General features: G+C 53.8%; 10 protein-coding genes across 10 annotated transcripts; 3 read left to right on the forward strand and 7 right to left on the reverse strand.

The window, feature by feature from the left end:
* Nucleotides 1–556: 556 nt before the first annotated feature.
* Nucleotides 557–1,342, reverse strand: M409DRAFT_20506 (uncharacterized protein; the record flags this gene model as incomplete). Its single annotated transcript, XM_033805422.1, has 1 exon — nucleotides 557–1,342. The coding sequence occupies one exon, from the start codon at nucleotides 1,340–1,342 to the stop codon at nucleotides 557–559; it is 786 nt and encodes a 261-aa protein (XP_033670169.1).
* Nucleotides 1,343–1,875: 533 nt separating this feature from the next.
* M409DRAFT_20507 (uncharacterized protein) lies at nucleotides 1,876–2,430 on the reverse strand (the record flags this gene model as incomplete). Its single annotated transcript, XM_033805423.1, has 1 exon — nucleotides 1,876–2,430. One exon carries the CDS (start codon nucleotides 2,428–2,430, stop codon nucleotides 1,876–1,878), a length of 555 nt encoding a protein of 184 aa, XP_033670170.1.
* A 296-nt stretch (nucleotides 2,431–2,726) lies between these two features.
* M409DRAFT_20508 (uncharacterized protein) lies at nucleotides 2,727–3,971 on the reverse strand (the record flags this gene model as incomplete). The annotated part of the gene is made up of 1 exon (XM_033805424.1): nucleotides 2,727–3,971. One exon carries the CDS (start codon nucleotides 3,969–3,971, stop codon nucleotides 2,727–2,729), a length of 1,245 nt encoding a protein of 414 aa, XP_033670171.1.
* A 742-nt stretch (nucleotides 3,972–4,713) lies between these two features.
* M409DRAFT_52542 (uncharacterized protein) lies at nucleotides 4,714–5,785 on the forward strand (the record flags this gene model as incomplete). The annotated part of the gene is made up of 2 exons (XM_033812105.1): nucleotides 4,714–5,680; nucleotides 5,733–5,785. The coding sequence occupies 2 exons, from the start codon at nucleotides 4,714–4,716 to the stop codon at nucleotides 5,783–5,785; spliced, it is 1,020 nt and encodes a 339-aa protein (XP_033670172.1).
* Nucleotides 5,786–7,412: 1,627 nt separating this feature from the next.
* M409DRAFT_65001 (uncharacterized protein) lies at nucleotides 7,413–8,630 on the reverse strand (the record flags this gene model as incomplete). The annotated part of the gene is made up of 1 exon (XM_033816326.1): nucleotides 7,413–8,630. One exon carries the CDS (start codon nucleotides 8,628–8,630, stop codon nucleotides 7,413–7,415), a length of 1,218 nt encoding a protein of 405 aa, XP_033670173.1.
* A 265-nt stretch (nucleotides 8,631–8,895) lies between these two features.
* On the forward strand, nucleotides 8,896–10,099 carry M409DRAFT_65002 (uncharacterized protein; the record flags this gene model as incomplete). Its single annotated transcript, XM_033816327.1, has 2 exons — nucleotides 8,896–9,113; nucleotides 9,166–10,099. The coding sequence occupies 2 exons, from the start codon at nucleotides 8,896–8,898 to the stop codon at nucleotides 10,097–10,099; spliced, it is 1,152 nt and encodes a 383-aa protein (XP_033670174.1).
* A 542-nt stretch (nucleotides 10,100–10,641) lies between these two features.
* Nucleotides 10,642–12,180, reverse strand: M409DRAFT_52545 (glycoside hydrolase family 79 protein; the record flags this gene model as incomplete). The annotated part of the gene is made up of 1 exon (XM_033812106.1): nucleotides 10,642–12,180. One exon carries the CDS (start codon nucleotides 12,178–12,180, stop codon nucleotides 10,642–10,644), a length of 1,539 nt encoding a protein of 512 aa, XP_033670175.1.
* An 876-nt stretch (nucleotides 12,181–13,056) lies between these two features.
* On the forward strand, nucleotides 13,057–13,690 carry M409DRAFT_65003 (uncharacterized protein; the record flags this gene model as incomplete). The annotated part of the gene is made up of 2 exons (XM_033816328.1): nucleotides 13,057–13,458; nucleotides 13,514–13,690. 2 exons carry the CDS (start codon nucleotides 13,057–13,059, stop codon nucleotides 13,688–13,690), a joined length of 579 nt encoding a protein of 192 aa, XP_033670176.1.
* Nucleotides 13,691–13,927: 237 nt separating this feature from the next.
* M409DRAFT_20514 (uncharacterized protein) lies at nucleotides 13,928–14,501 on the reverse strand (the record flags this gene model as incomplete). The annotated part of the gene is made up of 2 exons (XM_033805425.1): nucleotides 13,928–14,150; nucleotides 14,230–14,501. The coding sequence occupies 2 exons, from the start codon at nucleotides 14,499–14,501 to the stop codon at nucleotides 13,928–13,930; spliced, it is 495 nt and encodes a 164-aa protein (XP_033670177.1).
* A 437-nt stretch (nucleotides 14,502–14,938) lies between these two features.
* M409DRAFT_52548 (uncharacterized protein) lies at nucleotides 14,939–19,023 on the reverse strand (the record flags this gene model as incomplete). The annotated part of the gene is made up of 2 exons (XM_033812107.1): nucleotides 14,939–18,552; nucleotides 18,606–19,023. 2 exons carry the CDS (start codon nucleotides 19,021–19,023, stop codon nucleotides 14,939–14,941), a joined length of 4,032 nt encoding a protein of 1,343 aa, XP_033670178.1.
* Nucleotides 19,024–19,341: the final 318 nt, after the last annotated feature.

Here is a 19,341-nt window from a genome sequence, read left to right on the forward strand (position 1 = left end):
CAAAAAAGAACAGACCCTCGCCCATTCTTTTTTGCCCCCGAGCCCGCCCAAGAAACAAGAACAACTATCCCACCCCCAGACGGGTGATCTAGAGAAGACTTAAGAAGGGCTCAATCCATCTGAGTTTATTCTTTGTCTTACTTTTTATGCCGACGCTGCAGTTTTCACCGAAGTGATGGTTGCGCTTAACCCACTACACCATCTTACCGGACGGATCTGGTCTCGATGGTGAAGTTCGAGGGTTGTGCTTTCGGATTGATTATAATGCCTTGAATTTGGACTCCGAACTTCCGCCGTGGGGAGCGATATTGGGGGATGTTGGGGGATGTTGCGGCCATTCTTCCCTGTCGTCGTCGTCGTCGCGGTATCGTCGTTGATCTCGTCACAGGCATCCGTTTCCGAGATTGTTTGCGATTTGAGGCAGTCGTTGGCTTCCATCAGCAGTTCAATATCAGCGAAACCTGCTCCTTCCCTCGTCGTCAAGATTTCTTCAAATGGAAGGAGTGAAGGAGTCGCCTTCTCCTTACACATCCAAGCGCATTCATCATCTCCACATTCACTCCACCCTCCTCACGCCAACAATCCGACTCGTCCTCTCATCAATCCTCCTCATCACCTCCTCCATCTCACAAGTCTTCCCCCCATACTCATGCATCAACCAACTCATCCCCCCGACCTGCCTCGCAATCCGTCGAATCTGCACCCGACTCAACGTCTCAAACAGATTCTGCGCCTCGGCCTTCCTCGCCAACCACTGGAACCTCCTCCTGAGCGTAAACTTGGCATACTGCGTCCTCTGCGCCCAGAAAATATCGTCGTCGTCTTCGGCGATCCTCCGCCCTCTTTCTCTCCCATTACCCTGCCCTTTCTCCGGCGGACTCGCGTATGCTGAATGCTCGTATGGCGAGACGGAGGAATCCCTCCTCCTGCGATTCCTGTGATCCTTCCAATCCCCAATCCCTTCACTCCCCGGCGCGAGAAAAGGTTTCTCCAACTCTTTGAACTTCTTAATCAAAGACCTGACCTGATCACCCATCGTCTTCAACGTCACATCATCCAACTCAATGCCCAGAAAACTCTCCCTCTCATCTTTCCGTATCGACCGATGGTATTGTTTCGCTTGTTTACGCATGATTCGTATACTCGCTTTCTCCTCAAGCAATTCCGTCCGTAACCCCGTCAGGTATCCATGGATCTCGTGGGGAGCTTCGGACATCGTTTCGAGATTCACCCAGACAACTTTGAAGAACGTTCCGAGGGTGAAGACGAACGAGACGAGACCGATCACGCCTGTCACGAGGGAGAAGGGAGAAAGAGCGGTTTTGGAGATCACGACGCCCATGGTTTTGACGTATCTAAGGCGGTCGGTGACGAGGTTTGTGGGGAAGGAGTAAGGGAGTGTCAGACTGATCGTGTGCTCTGCCAAACATGTTGTCGTGATGATTGTTTACGGGATCAACGTCCACTTCTAGCAAGCTTCCATGAAGTGCCGTGAGGATTGGCGAATCATGTGAAAGACCGGGGCTAGTGGAGACGATGACAAAGCTTGGAGGAATGAGGTTCAGAGTTTAAATGTGTCGGACATCACGTCCCGATGTCCTTCTCTTACGTTGGTCGTCGTGCTCGAGGTAGAGTATTGGTGTCCTTGATTCTGAGAGAGAGGCTCGGCTTACGAATGCAGTGTTAGTTGCTTGAATACAACGGGGATACATCTTCGCCTTCGAATGGATCATCTGAGCTGCCATGAAGAGACGATCGTCAAGGATCTGGTATGGTACAAGCTGTATAGTATGTACTTCGATCAAATGGCCAGGCTGAATCTTTGCCTCACGCTTTTGTTGGAAAACAGACGCTCAAATCAAGTCGCTTCCAAATTCAGAAACCTCTTCCAACTCCGTCGCCATGACATGGGCCTTGTTGCTCCAAAGCTTCGCGAGCTTCACTGCGAACAGATCGCTTCTCACTGCCACTCTCCACCACAAAAGTCAAGAAAGTCACCGGGACAGCCTGAACCGAAGCGTGAACCAGTCCATTCTGAAAAAGATTGCCATCCTTGTCATCGCAATACGACAGCGCATGAGTAAATCCTTCAATGCAAGCATCTTGTCCAAGGCCAAAGCTCGATCCCAACTGATGGCCTGCGAAGTTGTAGTCGAGTTGAAATGTGACTTCTTGACCCCCACCGCTGGTAACTCGGCTGATTGTGGTCTGCGAACGAGTCGTGCCAGTGGGAGAAGTGTGGAAGCTAAGGCTCGAGTTCAGGGTCCAGGTGTGCGAATGGATCGTGCTAGTCGGTTGAGCATGAACACCTGAACTTGTGTTCATGGGCCAGAACGAGAAGGACATATACGGAGGAGCAGCCGACGAGAGTGTGGCCATGACGCCGATGAGGAGGCCCAAGGCTGCGTGAAGCGTCTTGAGTCGTGTCATTGTGATCCGGTCGGGGTATCGGGACGATGTAGCAGCTGGTTTGTCAAGAGACCTGGTGGCCAATATCAATGGGCCACGTTGAAGGATGTGGTATGACGGAAGAGGTTGTGTGAAGATGTTGTAGTGTGGAGGAAGTTCAAAGCAGCAAAATTCTGCTTAAGTAGTCCTCATGTCGACCGCTCAAGGTCCAGATGTGCTTGTGAAAGGGGTCTGCTGATCAGAAGATTGCTGCCGTAGAAGAGTGGCCACGTGCCATCCTCACCGCAAGCACGTGGTCACTCTCCCTCCCCAAGAATTTAGGAACCGCCGCCACTCTCATCGGCGCCATAGATATGATTGTAAGTCTTGAGAGCCTGCTTCTTCAGCTCCTCCACAGGCACAGACGACCCAAAGCGGCCAGGATCCAACGCACTCTTCATATGGTCATCGACATCCTCGCCCTTCAGCAGCTTCGTCAGGAACTTGGCACACCCAGCTGCAGTAGTAACCCATATCGCAGCAGCGATCCACAAGCCTTCTGGTCCAATGGCGCCCACGACCGGCAGATTGTCAGGTGTCAAGGTGAAGATGCCGCTGATCTTCTCTTGCAGCTTGAGTTCCAAGGAGTCACTAGATAGGTCTGTCTCTGCAGAGCCGAAGCCAGATGAGAAGCATTCCTTCAGAGCCTTCGAGACTGCTGTGTCGAAGCCAGATCCTTGCCAGTCAGACACAGCAGACGCACCAGGATTGTCCACCGCCAATGGAGGATGATCATATGTTCCAAAGCCATCCCGTTCGCCATGATCTCGCGCATAGACGAGTCTTTCCGGCCATCTGACGAACGGGTAGTCGATATGTCTGCTGTCTCGTGCGCTCGAGTAGACGTATGGATGCGCAACAGGAACCAAAGGGATCTGTTTCTGGATGGTCTCCAACAGCAGTGAAGTGGTCCAGATGCCGCTGGCGACCACGATTTGCCTAGCTTGGAAAGAGCGTCCATCTGCTGTGACAACGCCAGTGACTGCATCTCCAGACTGTTTGATCTCTACGACATCGGCCTCTTCGAATTGTACTCCCCGCGACTTGGCCTGTGATCGATACGCATGCGTGATCACGCCAGGGTCAGCCAAGCCATCGTCAGGGAAGTACAGTGCTTGTCGAAACGAGTCCTTCTTCACAATCGGCGGCAGCAACTTGGCTGATTCGTCATGATCCACAATGCTTGCTTTCATCCCACGATCTGTCGCCATTGCAAGACGTTCTTGCTGCTCAGACAAGCCCGCATCACTGCTCGCCAGTTCCAGACATCCGACCTTCTTGAAAGCGCCAGCCATGGAAGCATACTCCTGCACACTTTCCTGAGCTAGCGTCGTCAACGTTTGGGAGACATTCAACTGGCCAACGAGTCCAGGTGCAGAGCCTGTCGAGCCACTGAGAGCATGGAACGAACGATCGATGAGAAGTATCGACTCGTGCTCATTGTCCTTGGAGAGGAAAGCCGCGAGTGCTGAGCCGACGATGCCTGCGCCGACAATGATAGTGTCGAATGTTTGATCGGCCATTGTGGTTCATGAGACGTCAATTGAACCAAAACAAACAAGTCGAGTGCATCACTGGATATGTATAGAGAATGTCGCGAGGCTCAAGTATGGGCGTATCCTTCGCTTTCGCTTTGGCCGCGTCCATGGCTTCCTGATCGAGCACTCTTCATGCTAGACAGACTGTAAGGCGCAAGTCGGAATACATCTCAAGGTTGGCGATCCATAAATGCGCCAACTCGATTGCGAAGCTATCAGCGAATGGAGAGATGATGGTTAGGAGGCCAGCATCCAGTCCAAGTTGCGACCCCTTCGCCGTGTGCAACATGCGAGGTGGACATGGTCGTACAAGCCTCAGCAATCCACATTCCAGTCGTGATAGCTGGAATGCGGGTCTCCTCGACGGCATCGCAACTCATTGCGAAGCCATGAGCAGACATTGCATCTCCTAGCCAGCACCACCTTTGCAGTACGCGACGACAGACATGTTCGACATCGTGTAGCCCTGATTGCCATCGCCAGCACGTGCTCGTCAGGAGATCAATCAGTTGTTCGTCCTGTCTTTGTCTCAACATCCGGTGACCGCATTCCCGCGGGAAACACAATGGACGAAAACGGGTTTCGCGAACGGTCCTCAATAGACATTGGCAGTATGACTTGACTCCTCGTCGCGCGTCGGGTTGTATCTGAATGTCGACCTTCGCAGTGACTACACTCCACGCTCTTTGACCACGACATCGGCTCCAATAGGCGCGTTTTCTCGATCATGCACGCCCGTTTGTTCCTCGCGTGGCTCGCCATTGCCATTATCGCGGTGCTGGCCCAATCTTCGAACGAATACGACGAAGAATCGGACGACGTGCCGCTCAAAGTCCGTAGCGCACTTGCAGAAGAAGCTCTGGGTGTACTCGACGAACATGGAGAGAAGGTCGATGTCAGTCTCGATGGATATGATCACGATCTTGTCGCGAGAGATCTCGAAGATGAGCCGACAATCGAAGGTCTCGAAGGCCGTGACGCCGGTCTGGACTATGAAGCACTGCGCAAGCTGGGTCGCATGAAGCCGCATCACGTCCAGCATCATGCGCGAGATGACGAGGATGACCAAGATGATGTTACACCGTATGTCGACCTGGACCCTGAAGACGAAGACGATGATGAAGATGCCGACGCGCCATTCGCGGACGATGAGCCTGATCCAGTTGGCGACGCCGATAAGGTATCGCAACCACCTATCGCTGAGCGGGCCGCTGGAGACGACGATGAGGACTTCGAAGAGGTCTTTGACGACGAAGAAGACGATGAGGAAGTCGAACAAGGGGAGCCTGGCAGTTACGACTCCGGCCTCTACGAGCGCTCCTTTGGACTTGATTCCGAGGATGAGGAAATCGACTACTCGCTCGAAGGCTATGATCCAAGCATTCTCCGTCGTGGAGAAGACGATGATGACGAGTTCGATGAAGAGACTTTCGACTTCCACTCGTTCCTCAGCGAATCTCCAGACTCCCCAGCCAGTGCTTCAGGAGCTCACATCTCGGAGCGCGACATCGCGGCGGACGCAGACGAAGATTTCGAAGGGTCGACAGACGAGTGGTACCAGGATGAGCGTCGCAATGCTCGTTATGTGGAACTCGATCCAGAGCCGACTGTTCTCGTAGGCAAGCCACTCCAGGCCAAGAGAGACATCGTGCCGGACGTTGACGAGGATGATGAAGGTGAAGGAACTTTCTCGCGTGCGTGGTCTCTATTTCGTCGCTGGGCCGAAGACGTACTGACGTGATGCAGCCACCGAAGAGACGGAAGAGAGTGAAGAGGATGATCGATGGTTCAACGAGTGATGTCTTGGGCGGTGTGTTGAGTCTTGGCGAGCTGGACGCCATTCAAACGAGTTCGATGTAGCGAATGTCTTCAGTCCAAAACATACCAGGACTCTTTCTTTCAATCACCTCCTCGTCGTCGTCGTTTTGGTCCAGTCGTCAGCGTCCATCCTCGCCCTCTTCGTTGGGCGTCATTCGCTAGACCACTCCCCTCCCCCGTCATCCTCCTCATTTTCACGGTCGTCGTATTCAAAACCCGTGAATGCCCTACTCAATGCATCCCGCAGCCTTCTTAAACATGAACTGCATGGCTGAGCCCAGGCATTCGCATAGAGTAGTCCACTCCGTTCGTCCCAACCCAAGGGCTCGATATTCCCCAACGTCATCTCCTCAACCAGTAACGACGGCAGCATAGGCAGCTTCAGACTCGATCCACAACAACGAGCAAAGAAGAACTGGACTTGAATCCAAGAGTTGTCATCTGTGGGAATGTCTTCGGGAGGAGTTGATTCTTCGCGACCGGAAGTGTCGCAATGCATGGGCAATTTGGCGGTTGAAGAACGGCTTGGTGATACGCATTGTTAGGTGAAGGATGCTGTGCGAGCCTCTACGCAAGCACACAGAGAGGGGATGATATTGAGCAGGGATTGGGGTGCTGTGGTGAAGAAGGTTGATCTTTGGGTGAATCTCCATCGCAGATCCAGAATAAACATCGACCCAAGACCGACTTTTCGGTTTTCTTCAGGATAAACCTCTCGGGCCCGACGGCAGCAATCCTTATTTGTGATGTTAGACATTGAATGAAGGTTTCGTAGTACAGTAGTTGGTAACGTTCCATCAGTGCGAAGATTATGGTTTTGGTTGGAGACGGTTCAATGTCGGAGAATTTTGTCTGGCGGAGCGTGCGTGTTTTATCACACACGAAAATGACTGGCAACCCTCGTTGGCTGACAAACTCCTAGCAGCGACGTGTGATTATGTCTTGGATCTATCGTCGTTGTTTCGTAAATCTTAGAGGAGTCTTTTTCCGCAGCGGCAACGGCGCTCCAAGGGCAGATAACTTGTCTTTCAACCAGAAGTCCTGCTCAGCAGTGAGAAGAAGCCAAGGCTCTGCCGCTCAATGCACGCATCAGCAAGCGCGTGCAGTGACATTGACATCACTCAGGTTTTGCTGACTTACAACTTAGTTGTTGGGCGCCGACTCTCGTCAGCAAAGGATACATGACGGACCTTGCAAACTGGAAGTATCACGAGGTCGAAGGTCTCTTTGCTCTTGAGTTGCAGTGAGGAAGACTGAAAGGGCGCGAATCCCTTGTGGTGGCAGACCGCTTCAGTGGTGCTCGAGGCCTGATACAAGAATGTCGGCGCTCAACTCAGGAGATCTCGGACAGGTATGCTCTCTCCTGAGGCAACCGAAAACGACTGCACAAGAACGAAAGCCGAGATACCAAAAAGCTCTATCGATAACGAGCCAAGCCGTGATCAAGGGGCTGAATCCGCGGTTCTAGACGGCCGACAAAATTGCAAGAGGTGTTGATGCTGACACGAAGAGACGGTGCATAACGTCGAGTGTCGAACTTTTTGAGGCTATCGACGTATATCTGGGTGAATAGAGCACCATATGCAAAGAAAACACCAACGACATCGATCAGTCAAAGGTCACCTTGCTGCCTTTGCCAGCAACAATGGCGCCAGTTGCACGTTGCGTATTGGCAAGAGCTTTGCCAGGAGCGATTGTACGAGCGTCGAACCGCTTTCTGCGCTCTTCCTGTCGTTGATCTTTGTCAAGATGCTTCATCCTGGGGTTCTTCCGTGGAGCAGTACTTCTTGCGCCTGCAGCTTCCTGAGCGAGTCCTTCAAGCGTGTCTTCGGCACCTGGGGCAGCATCTTGGGCAGAGTCGGATGTTTTTGTCGCACCCTTCGCAGATCCATATCGCTTCTTGTATCGAGTCTGAGCATCTTCAGCATACTCGCATCGTAGCTCTCTTCCTTGAAAGCGATTGATGAACCACTTTCTCGGCTTGTGCTTCTTGGACTTTGGATGCGGCTCGTCGCCATCGTCAGCATCGTCTTCTTCCACCTCAGGTTCTTTCCAGATGTAGCCCTGCACAGCGTTCTTCGCAGCTTCGAGATCGGCAAATGTGACCCACGCGAAGCCTTTGGATTTGCCACTGTCCTCGAACGTCGCCATGAACACGTCATCTACCTTGCCAGCTTGGCCAAAGTGCTCTGCCAGGTGGTCTTTGGTGACGTCGAAGCTCAAATTGCCAACAAAAACCCTTTTGCTCGGTTCTTTGGTCGACTCGGCTGTCTTCGATGCTGCACTTTCCTTGGGCCTTCCCTCGAAACTCTTTGCATTCTTGATCAACAACCTTCTTCCTCCCTCCAACCTCTCACTCAGAGTCAACGCGACCTCCAGAATCGCAGGTGACTTGAAGTCGATATAGGCGAATCCCTTGTTCTGCGCTCTTGCACCTGTTGGCATGTGTACCCGGGTGACCTCCCCTTCATCGATGCCACCCTCTCTGAGGAGGAACTGACGTAGAGTGTCCTTGGTCGCGTTGAAAGGCAGGTTGCCTATCCAAATGCCATAGTCTGAGCGCTTTGCGGGTTCTGTCGCATCAGCAGGCGCAGGCTTCTTCTCAGCATCAAACTCGTTCTTCACGGAGTCTGCACCATCGACAGTCGTCTCGTCGGCTGGTTTCTTCGACTTGACTTTCGCTTGCTTTTTCTCTTTGCGCTTGGCCTTCTTCGACGGCGGTTCTGGGAGGTTGATGTCGATTTCGAGTTTGTCATCGTCGTCGTCGGATTCGACCTTTCTCTTGCGCTTCTTGTCCGAGTCGGCCATCTCTGGGGAGGACGACATGTTGATCCTGGACATGTCGTTGCACTTTCCAAGCTGTCACATGAAATTTTGGGGAAGTTGTCGGTGATCGGAACTCCGGCCCCACGTGAGCCGGGGAAGGAGCTAATCAAATATTGATTGGCCTCGACTCGCGCCAGCAACCACACTTCCACATCCGCGACAACCTCCTGTCCATTCCACACGACCTCCATTCACATCTCCTCTATACCATCCGTCAGGCACTCACTCGACGCTGCACGGTTGAAACTACATCAATACTACCATCATGTCGGACTCGGAGAGCAATGCGCCATTACCAACACCGCACGCGACCACAGGCGGGAAGTCACTGGCCAACGTCGAACGACCGCGTTACAAGTCATGGCGCAAGAAGTATCGCAAGATGCGACACAAGTTTGATGGCGTTCTTGAAGGGAATAGGAAACTATTCAAGGAAGAGCAGAAGCTGGAGGGTATTGCCAGGAGACTTAGAGAGGAGCTGGAGTAAGTCAGGCCACGATCTAGTAAGGAGATCACTACTGACGGGTATCTACAGCGAACTGCTTGACCTGCTGCTAGACGTCAACTCCAACCCAGCCCTTCCCCCCGAATTGCGGTTCAATATCTCACTGAAGGAGTCCCACTCAGCTATAGCCTCCATCCCTAGCGTGGTTCCAGAAGACATACTACCTGAAACGGCGAACGAGATGCTGTTAGAGTACACACTTGCCGTCCAGCGTGGGCAGATTCCACACCTGGACCTCAACGTGATCCGTCATCAGCTCGACAAGACTCTCACAGCACAGGGCGTGACTCCCGTTGAAACCCTCGACCAAGCGACCACCCACACGATTGTGCCAGCCAGCGAACGCGACTATCCCGAGGACATGCGCGGATCACATCCACCAAGCTTCTTGACTGCAGAGGAGGAAGACGCGCATCTCCTACGGTTAGACGCCAAGCTTGGCGATCCTGTTAGTCTCGACCGCATGAAAGAGAAGAAGGAGGAAGGTGCGGATGAGAAGCACTGGGCAGACCTTACGGCGCGGGAGGTTGAGCGTCAGATTGAGTTGCAGAATCCGCAGAGTCAACACAATTGGCTCAAGACACATGCGAAGAATGGCGCTGGGATGGATGTTGACGATAATGAGAGTCTGGCGTCGCATGATACGAAGCCCGCTACTGGCAGGGGTGGCAAGGGGAAGAGAGATCTTGCCAAACAAGTGGGCGATCGTGCCGTGGGCAGAGCCAGGGAAGGCTTCAGTCCGGGTGCAGCTAGCGCGGGCTTTGGAGACGACGAGGACTTTGCATTCGTTGATGAAAACCCAGGCTCGAGTAAGAAGCGCGGCAAAGGAGACGTTGACGGCACCTACAGAGTCAAGGGCGGCAAGACCGGTGCTGGAAAGGGCAAGAGGAAGAGGAGCGGAGAGGATGTCGCATCCACAGCGAGTGGCAGCGCGAAGAAGGCAAAGGTGGACGTGACTGAGTGAGGAGCTCGGTCGGATCCACAACTTGTTCAAGCACGATATCCTGGCCAGCCTTGGCGGTGCTTTCTGTGGCGGCCCACGTCCTCTTGGAGCATGACAGCATGAGGAGCCAGTGCGTCGCTAGAAGGTGCGTTCGTCGGAGCATCGACACAACTTTATCAATACCGTGGCGTTGCACAACTACGCAACTTTCACGTGGAGCAAGCTCGTTCCCAGTACGACGTCGACAAGGTTCTCAGCATACGAGCTTCCTACCTTGCGATACGAAGAAATGTACAACACAACCCATCATTCATGCCAACATGCCAAACTCATACAAGAGCGCCACGTCTCATTCCTACATACCCAACCTCGTAGATGGGTTCTTAAATCGAAGTCAAGAGCGGGCCTTGGACGGACATGATACACTTCATTTCGCCTTTCAATTCAATTCAAATCTGCTCTTTGAGCTTTTCATAATCTCATCTCATTCTACCTGCCATTCTGGCAGCAGTATATGACACAAAATAGGAAATACGAAAACCCTCGCAATGCAAACCCAACAATCACCCCAACGTCAACAACACCGCCGAACTATCCGGCAAATCCACGGAAAACTTCCCACTCTTCGCCGTCGCAGACCCCGTCGTCTGCGCACTCTGATACGCCTGCCCATTACTCTGCTTCGTCCAGCTCAAACCCCTCCAAGAAATCTTGCTCGCGTCCTGAACATGCGCGTCGGGAGCAGTGAGGCGCTCGACGGTGACTTTGCCGTTGTAGCTCCCCGCGGTGAGGGAGACGGTCGTGGCAGGGCGGGAGGAGCTGCTGGCGGAGTTGTATTCGCGGAAGTTGATGAGGACGATTCGCTTTAGGGTGCTGCCGTCGTAGATGCCGTAGGCGGAGAAGGTGTCCCTGCCGGTGGCGATGTTGACGACGCGCGTGCTGCCGGTTTTGCCGAGGACGTCGGCGACGAAGGGGTGGGCGTAGTAGGGTGGGAGGACGGCGGCGGGCAGGCCGTTGTAGTCGACGCCGCGCCAGGAGGCGTAGCTGAAGCCCGTGCTTTGTTGGATGTTCATGCGTCGGATGCCTAGGGTTGTGCCGTACAGCAGATAGTCCGCCAGCCAGAGGGTGGAGCCGAAGACGCCGAGGACGTCGTAGTTGTTGGTGCTGTAGGTGTTGCTGTTGTCTTCTGCGAGGTCGACTTTAACGCTTGGGGCGTTGTCTGCCAGCCACGCGACTGGTTTTTTGAATGGATCGAGCTGGTTTGCGATTCGGGTGTGATTCATGTAGTTGCTCTGTAGAGCCGTAACTGGTACATTGGATCCGTCCATGTAATGGTGGAGAGCTGCCGAGACGACATTGTTCTTCGAGTTCTGCCCTCTTTGAAAGGTATTCGAGATGCACCATGGGCAATTGTTGCCAAAGTAGACTGGAGCTTGATACTTCTGTTTCCCAGCTGCAGCATCAATCGCCTCCTGGTAGTCGTTCCACTCGTTGAGGTAGTTGACGACGCTATAGCTGCCATTGCGGTTGACATTCGGGTAGAAGTTGATCTCATTGCCAATCTCCAACGCTTCGAGATTCGATCCAATGTTTTTGATTGCCTCTTTCGTACCAGCAACGGAGTTCGCTTTCTGGCCATCCGAGTTGTTCGCTAGATGTGTCATATACGTCCATTGAACTCCGGGAAAGCTCGTAAACCCTTCATACCACGCAGGGCCAAGCTTCATTCCCTTTGGAATGCCTCCAGGTTTGTATCCGGGCGGGAATACGATTGATTCTTTCTGATTCGGATCGAAAGTTGAAAAGTCTCCAGAAGTACCCCCAACTCTGATATGCACTGCAGTGCCTGTCCTTTGTGAAATCGCGTTGATGAGATTGGCAGAGAACTTGTTTGGGGAAGACTTGTTGCCGGCGTATTCCTGAAATGAGTGCTGAGAAATGGCTAGTCCTAGGTATGATTGGTCGACGACATGAGAAGTTCCACTCGGTGCTGTTGTAGGGACAGTGAGGGCCAGCGAATCGCTCTGGAGATCCAGTATTGACAGCGGCGATTGATGTGTAAGTGTAGCTCCTATAGGGAGCAAAACCATGGCAGACCACATAGCGAAGATTTTGGACAGGGTCGAGTAAACATGCACCATAAGGCTAGCCGGGGAGGCAGTCCTATATAGGTGCAATGGTCATTGGAGCTGTTAGGACGGTAGAATTTGCATGGCATACGTAAAGGAAAGGCTGTTAGGAATGCATGTTGAAAGTGTGTAGGGTGACTTTTGCTTGTCGCACGCCATCCACAGAAACCCCTACCGTACAGAAGCGTGGATCACATGCAGCACCGCGGCGCTATTGAACGCTAGCCGCTCCGCATCTCGAAAGGGCGATGATGGACACGGACGTTCTGACGAGAGATGATCTTCGATGGGGAGAACCACAGTCCACAGCCTGGTGCGGGAGACGGGATATGGAAAGATGATGGCGGCGCTGAGTCGCAGAATAGCGACAGCCAGAATGTGCCTGACGCCTCCCGAGATTCTGGATGCAGGCCGCTCTGAATTGGCTGGCTGTGTCGCCAGGCTTGGGACGTTGCGGCGTTGTGATGGGATACTATCACTCGGTCTGGATGCGGAACATATTGCTTTGGCGAATATCGGGAAAATGGCTGTATGGCTGTGTACAAGGGGAAGTTGTTGCTCACGAAGCGCTGTCGTTCTTCCCAAAACACCCATGTCGTCTTGATCAACTCCGGCGGGGAAACCACGGCCGAGTCCGCAGATCTGCACGTGACCGACTCCCATTCGATCCTCCACGGTCGATCGACAATGACGTGCCAGCAACAAGCTCTCAAGGCGACAACATCCAGCAGCTGCCCGACCTGAACAACACCCAATTGGCCCTCCAACCACGAAAATCACTCACGCACGCAATCCCCGCCAGCGAAGGCAACACCACCACCTCCACCCTCACTCACTCACTCACCCACCATGACCCGCCGCATCGTCTACGGCGTCTCCCTCTGGATCTTCCTCGGCGCCGCCGCCTGCACCATCGCCGCCATCGCCCTCCCCAACTGGGTCTCCTACACCGCGCCCACCACCCACCACCCCATCCGCCTCACCTACGGCCTCCACAAGCGCTGCTCGAGCATAACCGGAGAATGCACGAAGTTCCCGGACGACTGCGTGGGCGACCAGAGGGATTTCTGTAGTGTATGGAGGAGTACGGGGTTTTTTATGAACTTCAGCGTGGTGCTGGAGTTGGCGGTGTTGGTTGCGTATATTACGATACTTGTTGGGGGGAGGGCGACGAGGGAGAGTGGGTGGAAGGTTTTGGCGGGGTTGTTGGGGGTTGTGGCTGTTGGAGAGTGTATTGCTATGTCGCTTGTGGTATGTCGAGGGGAGAGATTGGGAGTGGGTGGGAGGAGACTGACATGCTGTATAGGCACACCTTTACGAGAACGATAGCCGCTTCTTTGTTGGCTGGGAATTGGACAAGTCCTTCGTCCTCTGCAGTGTGAGCTGGTCTGTGCTGGCTATCAATGCATTGGGTGTTGTATTGGCTGCGTTCATATTACCTCCCGAGGACGACTACGAACCCATTCCCGAACCGAGATCGTAGGAGAAAAGAGCAGGACGAGAGGAGAAATTCAATCTTTCGCATAACGAACAGCACATGGGGATAAAGGCTATACATATACGGACGAAGCTGGAGGCATTTTGTACCAGGCGCAAATCTCGGATTCTAGTTAAAGCGATTAGGCGTTCCTGCTAACGATACCCAACAGAGCAGCAGCAGATATCACAGCAATCAATACCAGATCTAATACCAAAAAGAACACATCCAGAACTAAGACTTCTACGACTCCCCCCTCAAATCCCCCATCGCCCTCCCCCTCGCCTCCCTCACACACTCCCCCACATCCACCTGCCCCAACATCCTCTCATCCCAAAGACTACACCGAATCCTCCTCATCTTCCCCACGGCATCAATATCATAAACCGCCCAAACAACCACTTTAAACACATCCCCTTCCCTCGCCGTCCTCCCATGAACGCCCTGGTCCGTGTCGACGATGTACCTAACACATGACACCACAACATCAGCAACCCAGACCCACCAAACAACACAAACAACAGAGACGAGAAGTTAGTACCCACCGAAAAAAAACCTCCATCTCCAAAAACACCCCTTCCCCCTCACACAGCACCTTCACCGGCACGACCGTCTCCTCCGCGACGGAGTGCACCTGGGCGTAATGCCGCGAGATTTCCTCGGGGCCGTGCAAAGTCGGGACGAGGGGGTCCGGGAGGGTCATGGTGATGGTGGGGGAGTAGAAGGCGTGTTGGAGGGCGTAGGAGCGCGTGTTGAAGTGGGAGATGTATTGGAGGAAGAGGGAGCGGGGGAGGCGAGGGGGGAGGTGGGATGCCATGGTGGATGTTTGGAGGGTGGTGTGTGGTGGTGATGGGGGATCCTGATGCGGCTTATGTTGGGTCCCTCGTTGGAAGTCGTGGTATGCTCGAGTCTGTCGGTGTTGAGAAGCGGCTTTCGTGCTGTTAGATCCGTCTTTTGTTGTGAATGATAAGTCATGGACGAGATGAAGTGAGATGGCACTATGTGGTCCTGGTCCTGACTCGATCCCTCCACCTCAACCGAAGATCGCAGGCAATCCGTGATGTACTCTCCTCACCTCCTACTACTTCATCAGTCGTGGAGTCACTTTAAGCTCACCCTACTACCGAATCCATCACAGGTGCCCATCCATTAAACAGCTACAAGTACTACACGAAACGCTATGCTATTCGATGCTACGCTATGCTACACCATGCCCTTCCATCCATCCATCCATCCATTTTGATATGATACAATCTACGCATCGTAGATATCCTCATCAGCGGGCTTCGTGGCGGGTTTCTTGCTAGCTTCCAGCATGCTCCTGAAATCCGAGTTGCTCTTCTTGCTGCCTTCTCCCTGGCCCGCCTCGTGGGAAGAAGCGCTGGCGAAACCGCCGCCTCGAGCCTTGAATCCTAGTCCTCCTCTGCGACCACCTCTGCCGCGGCCTGGGCGGGAGGTAGAAGCAGGGACAAAGGCGAGGGCACTGCCAGATGAAGGCGCTGCGCCAGATCCGTTGAGTTTCTTGTGCTCATGGCTGAATGTTCCGATTTTCATCAGAGTGCTCACCGGCCCAATGCGTGCTTGCGGTCCAAGGCTGCTCAGGTCACCACCCATCTTTGCCTTGAAAGCGTCGTTGACATTCTCAAATTCAATAATCGCACCCTCCTTCTCCCGACGTAGCTGGATCTTCTTGACAGGACCGAAATGCTCCATTGCAGTCTGGATGCGTGCGTCGTTGACGGTATCCGGAAGGTTGAGGATGGCGACCTTTCTCTCTTTTGCGTCGAGCCTCTCCTGTTCTCCCTGGCCAGATTCCTTCATCTCCACATCAGAACCACGTGGAGCTGATGGTTCAGGCGAAGCAGAAGCGCCACCCTTCTTCACAATCACATCCTCTCTTCTCGCTCGGTCAGTCGGTGCCGCTCGTCCCTTGGGATCTGACAGCTGAACATGTAAGATTCGGTCGTGGAAAGGCGTGTTGTTCGTCGCTTCGATAGCTTTGCTGGCCTCGTCGGTGCTTGAATAGACAAAGAAGCCAGTTCCAGTCAGTTTGTTGTTGACCAGTCTGAGCAAGTTGACCTTCTCCAGACGACCATACTGTGCGAACAGCTCCTTCACTTCCTCCTCTTTGGCTTCACGGTCGATGTTCTTCACAATGATTTCCCGACCTTCGACTTGTGCACCACCGCGCTGCTTTTTTGCGTCTGGATCTGAAATCTTGGCCAGCAGCACATGCATACCATCCAGCTTCTTCCCATCCATTGCATTTTCAGCTTTCTTCGCCATATCAGGCGTCAAGAACTGCACGTAGCAGAAGCGGCGCCGAGAGTTGAACTTGAGCGAAGGGAATCGAACACTGATAATCTCCCCATAACTCTTGAACAAGTCCCGAATGCCATTTTCGTCGTGAGATGCTGGGTAGTTGGTGACGTAGAGCGTGTTCTGCCCGCCGCTGTGTATTCGCACTTCTCGGCCGTTCAGCTGCTTGCCATTGCGAGTCTTCGCTGCAAGGACGTCCTCATCTGCGCTGAACTCGACCGTCGCGGCTGCAGAGGTATTGCTCTCATCTCGAAGGATATAGATCGAGAGGATATCGCCGCAATCGCTGAAGAACTTCTTGACGTCCTTTTCTTCCACATCAGCGGGAAGGTTCCGTGCAGTGATTGTGAGATGCTCTCGATCGCGCTTGATCTGGTCACTTGCTGAAGCCGACGGTTCCTGAAGTTCGGCCGTTTTCGCCTTCTTGTGACTTTCTCCATTGACAAGACTGTCCTCTTCTTCCCGCTTTCTCTTCTCTCCAGCCGCAACATCTACCCCCTCCGCAGCTTGCATAGCAGCGGTGTACTGCTCTTGTTGTTGTGCCGCCACGGCTGCTGCCTCTTCAGCCTCCTTCGCTCGCTTCGCGGCCAGTCGGTTCGAGAAGTCCCTCGCATCGGCCAGAGCAGCCTGCAGTCTCACTCCAGATTCATGCTGTTGGAAGTGGTAGAGGTACATCTCAAGCGCCTTCTCAGGCCAGTCCAGATTCTTCTGGCGAAGAGCCTGCTGGCACACCTCAGATGCCAGATGTGGTCCGTTGTCAGGGGTCTCCACCCGTCGTGCCTCCCTAAGTCGATCGTAGCCCCAGAACCACAACTCCCAGTTGTAGTACTTGGCCCAGTAGTCATACGAATTACCGTGTTGCGAGCCTAACTTGCGGAAAATCTCTCTTGCATCGTTGATCCGGCGTGCTTCGGTGTAGAATTTGATTTGGATCTGTTCGAGCCGGAACAGAGGATCGCCTTTGAAGTCATTGCCGTAGATCTTTCTGCCCGCTTCATACACATCTTCAAGTGCAGCGGTGATGCCAACTTCAGCAGTGTCAACGTCGTCTTCGGTAGCGGTAGGCTGGAATGCGTGGCGGCGAAGGTAGCTACACCATTGCTGCAGCATGGTCACCAGCTCTTCCATCCCACCCACATCCAGGAGTCCAGCATTAGTGGCTCGATGTTTGGTGTTCTCAATCTCCTCTCTGGACTTCTGCTCAACATCTGCTCGTAGAATACGGCGTGCCCAGAGCTGACCAGACCAAGAACAATGGCGAGTGGCCCGCTCGATGAGAGGGAGGAGGGACTGTGTAGCTGCATTTGGAGCAGTCGTGGTAAAGTCGACATAATCGAGCCACCACTCAGTCGCGGTTGGAAACCGTAAGAGGGCACGCTCGTACAAAGCACACCTCAAATCGTAGTCGAATGGACGGGGCTTCTTGTTGTAGCTGAACTTCTCACTCTTCAGGTACTTTTCAAACTGATGTCGTACCTGCTCCTGGTCGCCGCTCTCGATAGTCCGTTGAAGCTTGAGTTCATACTCGGCACGAAGTCCCATGGCGATTTTCGCAGGTTCAGCCATTTGATGGACCTGCGCGATCGCTGCTTCCCAATTGCTTCCTTCGAACTTGGAGATGATGGGCCAATACAGTTGCATCGTATCCTCCCAGGCAGCATGAGGTTGTTGCAGGCGCTGAACGAACAACCCATGAAGGCGCTTCACATCAGTCTCGAGAGGGTTCTCGGGAAACTCCTCCTGAACAGCTTGCGCATAACGAGTCCAGATGTGATGGCTTTCGTCAATGCGCCATCGGGTCGCGGCCACAGCTTGTTCGAGCACGTTCAGCATCATATCTTTCGTGAAGAGCTCCCTGCACATCTCCTTGTCTTCGTCTGTCCAACTCTGCTGATCAGAACCCGGCAGGTCGTTGCATGCGGCATAGTTAGCAGAAACCCAGTCCACGTAGGTCGTCCAGAGCTTGACTGAAGCTGGTTCGTCTTGGACAGCCTTTTGGAAAAGCTCCAGCACAGTGATGCGCTCTTCACTAGTCCGGGCCAGAAGTACTTCATCCGACAGCCAGTCAAGCCAGATGTCCTCCCCGACAGCAAATCGAGTGTCCATGGCTTCACGCGCTTGGCGCATCTCAGTCAGTAAAGCATAGCTGTGCGGGTTACCAGGAGGTGCGGGTTCTTCAGAATCCGCCGGTGGATAGACGTGGGCGAGAAAGCCCTTGTGCAGGAGGCTGATAAGCTGGGCATGTTGTTCGTAGGCGTAGGAGTTGTCGGTGAGGAAGTTTAGTAGATCGGTGACGGTCTTGGATTCAGTGTCAGATAGAGCATTAGAGGTGAAGTCGCGAGGAGGCGGCGTTTGAGAGGGTGCCTCCGCCATGGTGATGTCGGCGAGGGACTGTCGCGAGATGCCGCGCGCGATGGGAGGACTGTGGATAGTACTCAATGGTGTGTGTAGTGGCGAGTGCTGCTCTTGTCGGCGTTGGGCTTCGCCGCGGACGTTGTTTGCGGAATAGGTCCGTGTTGTTTGCTGGCGTTGCTGCATCGAAGCCAAATCTGGAATGCGCGTCAGTTTTGGACACACGACAATTTCTTCCATCTCAACTTACCAGCCAAAGTCTCCATCTGCGGGGTCGACGACGGACGGTGTGCGGCTACAGGTCTTTGTGCGATGCCATATTGACCCTGTGACTCCGGCGCAGGAACGCTGGTTGGAGGCAGAGGGCGAAAGTTTGGCGCAGCTATCGACCCAGGCTGCACGTTGAAAGACTGCCGCGGAATCGAAGGCGTCCCTTGTATCGATGCTGGATTCGACGTTGGCGATGCGACTGCTCTGTCCGGCGAGCGCCTGACCTCCTGGCTCAATCCAGAAGCAGTCCTCTTGCCACCCGCGAGCGCTGGCCGAGCTCGTGAAGAGGTTTTCTTGGGCGATGGACTTTGCGAGTCGTCCTGGGCTCTTCGATCGCTGTTCTCGCCGCCCGGGGATGCAGCGCCCTCGTCTGGGGAGAGCAGGGCATTGATGTTCATTGCTTGATGGATGCAATATATGAATCAATCGCACCAAAACAGTAGCCGTCCCGCCTGCAGGGAAACTTGCGACATGCCCTAGCGAGCGCTTGATGCGGCTCGGCAGCTTGCCGTGAAAGCCTACCTGCTGCTGCCAGAGCGATGATGAACAGGATGAGGGGGCGCGAGGAGCGGAGGATCAGAGCTAGGTAGAGTAGAGTAGGCGAGGAGGAGGAGGAGGCAAGTGTTTGCAGCGGCTTGCTGGCGGGCTGGTGTCAAAGATGATCCAAGCCCTGCGTATCCGCTCCTTCGCCGGCAGTCTGGCCAGGATCGCGCGGG

Source organism: Zasmidium cellare, assembly GCF_010093935.1.
Source record: "Zasmidium cellare ATCC 36951 unplaced genomic scaffold M409scaffold_10, whole genome shotgun sequence".
Classification (NCBI taxonomy): domain Eukaryota; kingdom Fungi; phylum Ascomycota; class Dothideomycetes; order Mycosphaerellales; family Mycosphaerellaceae; genus Zasmidium; species Zasmidium cellare.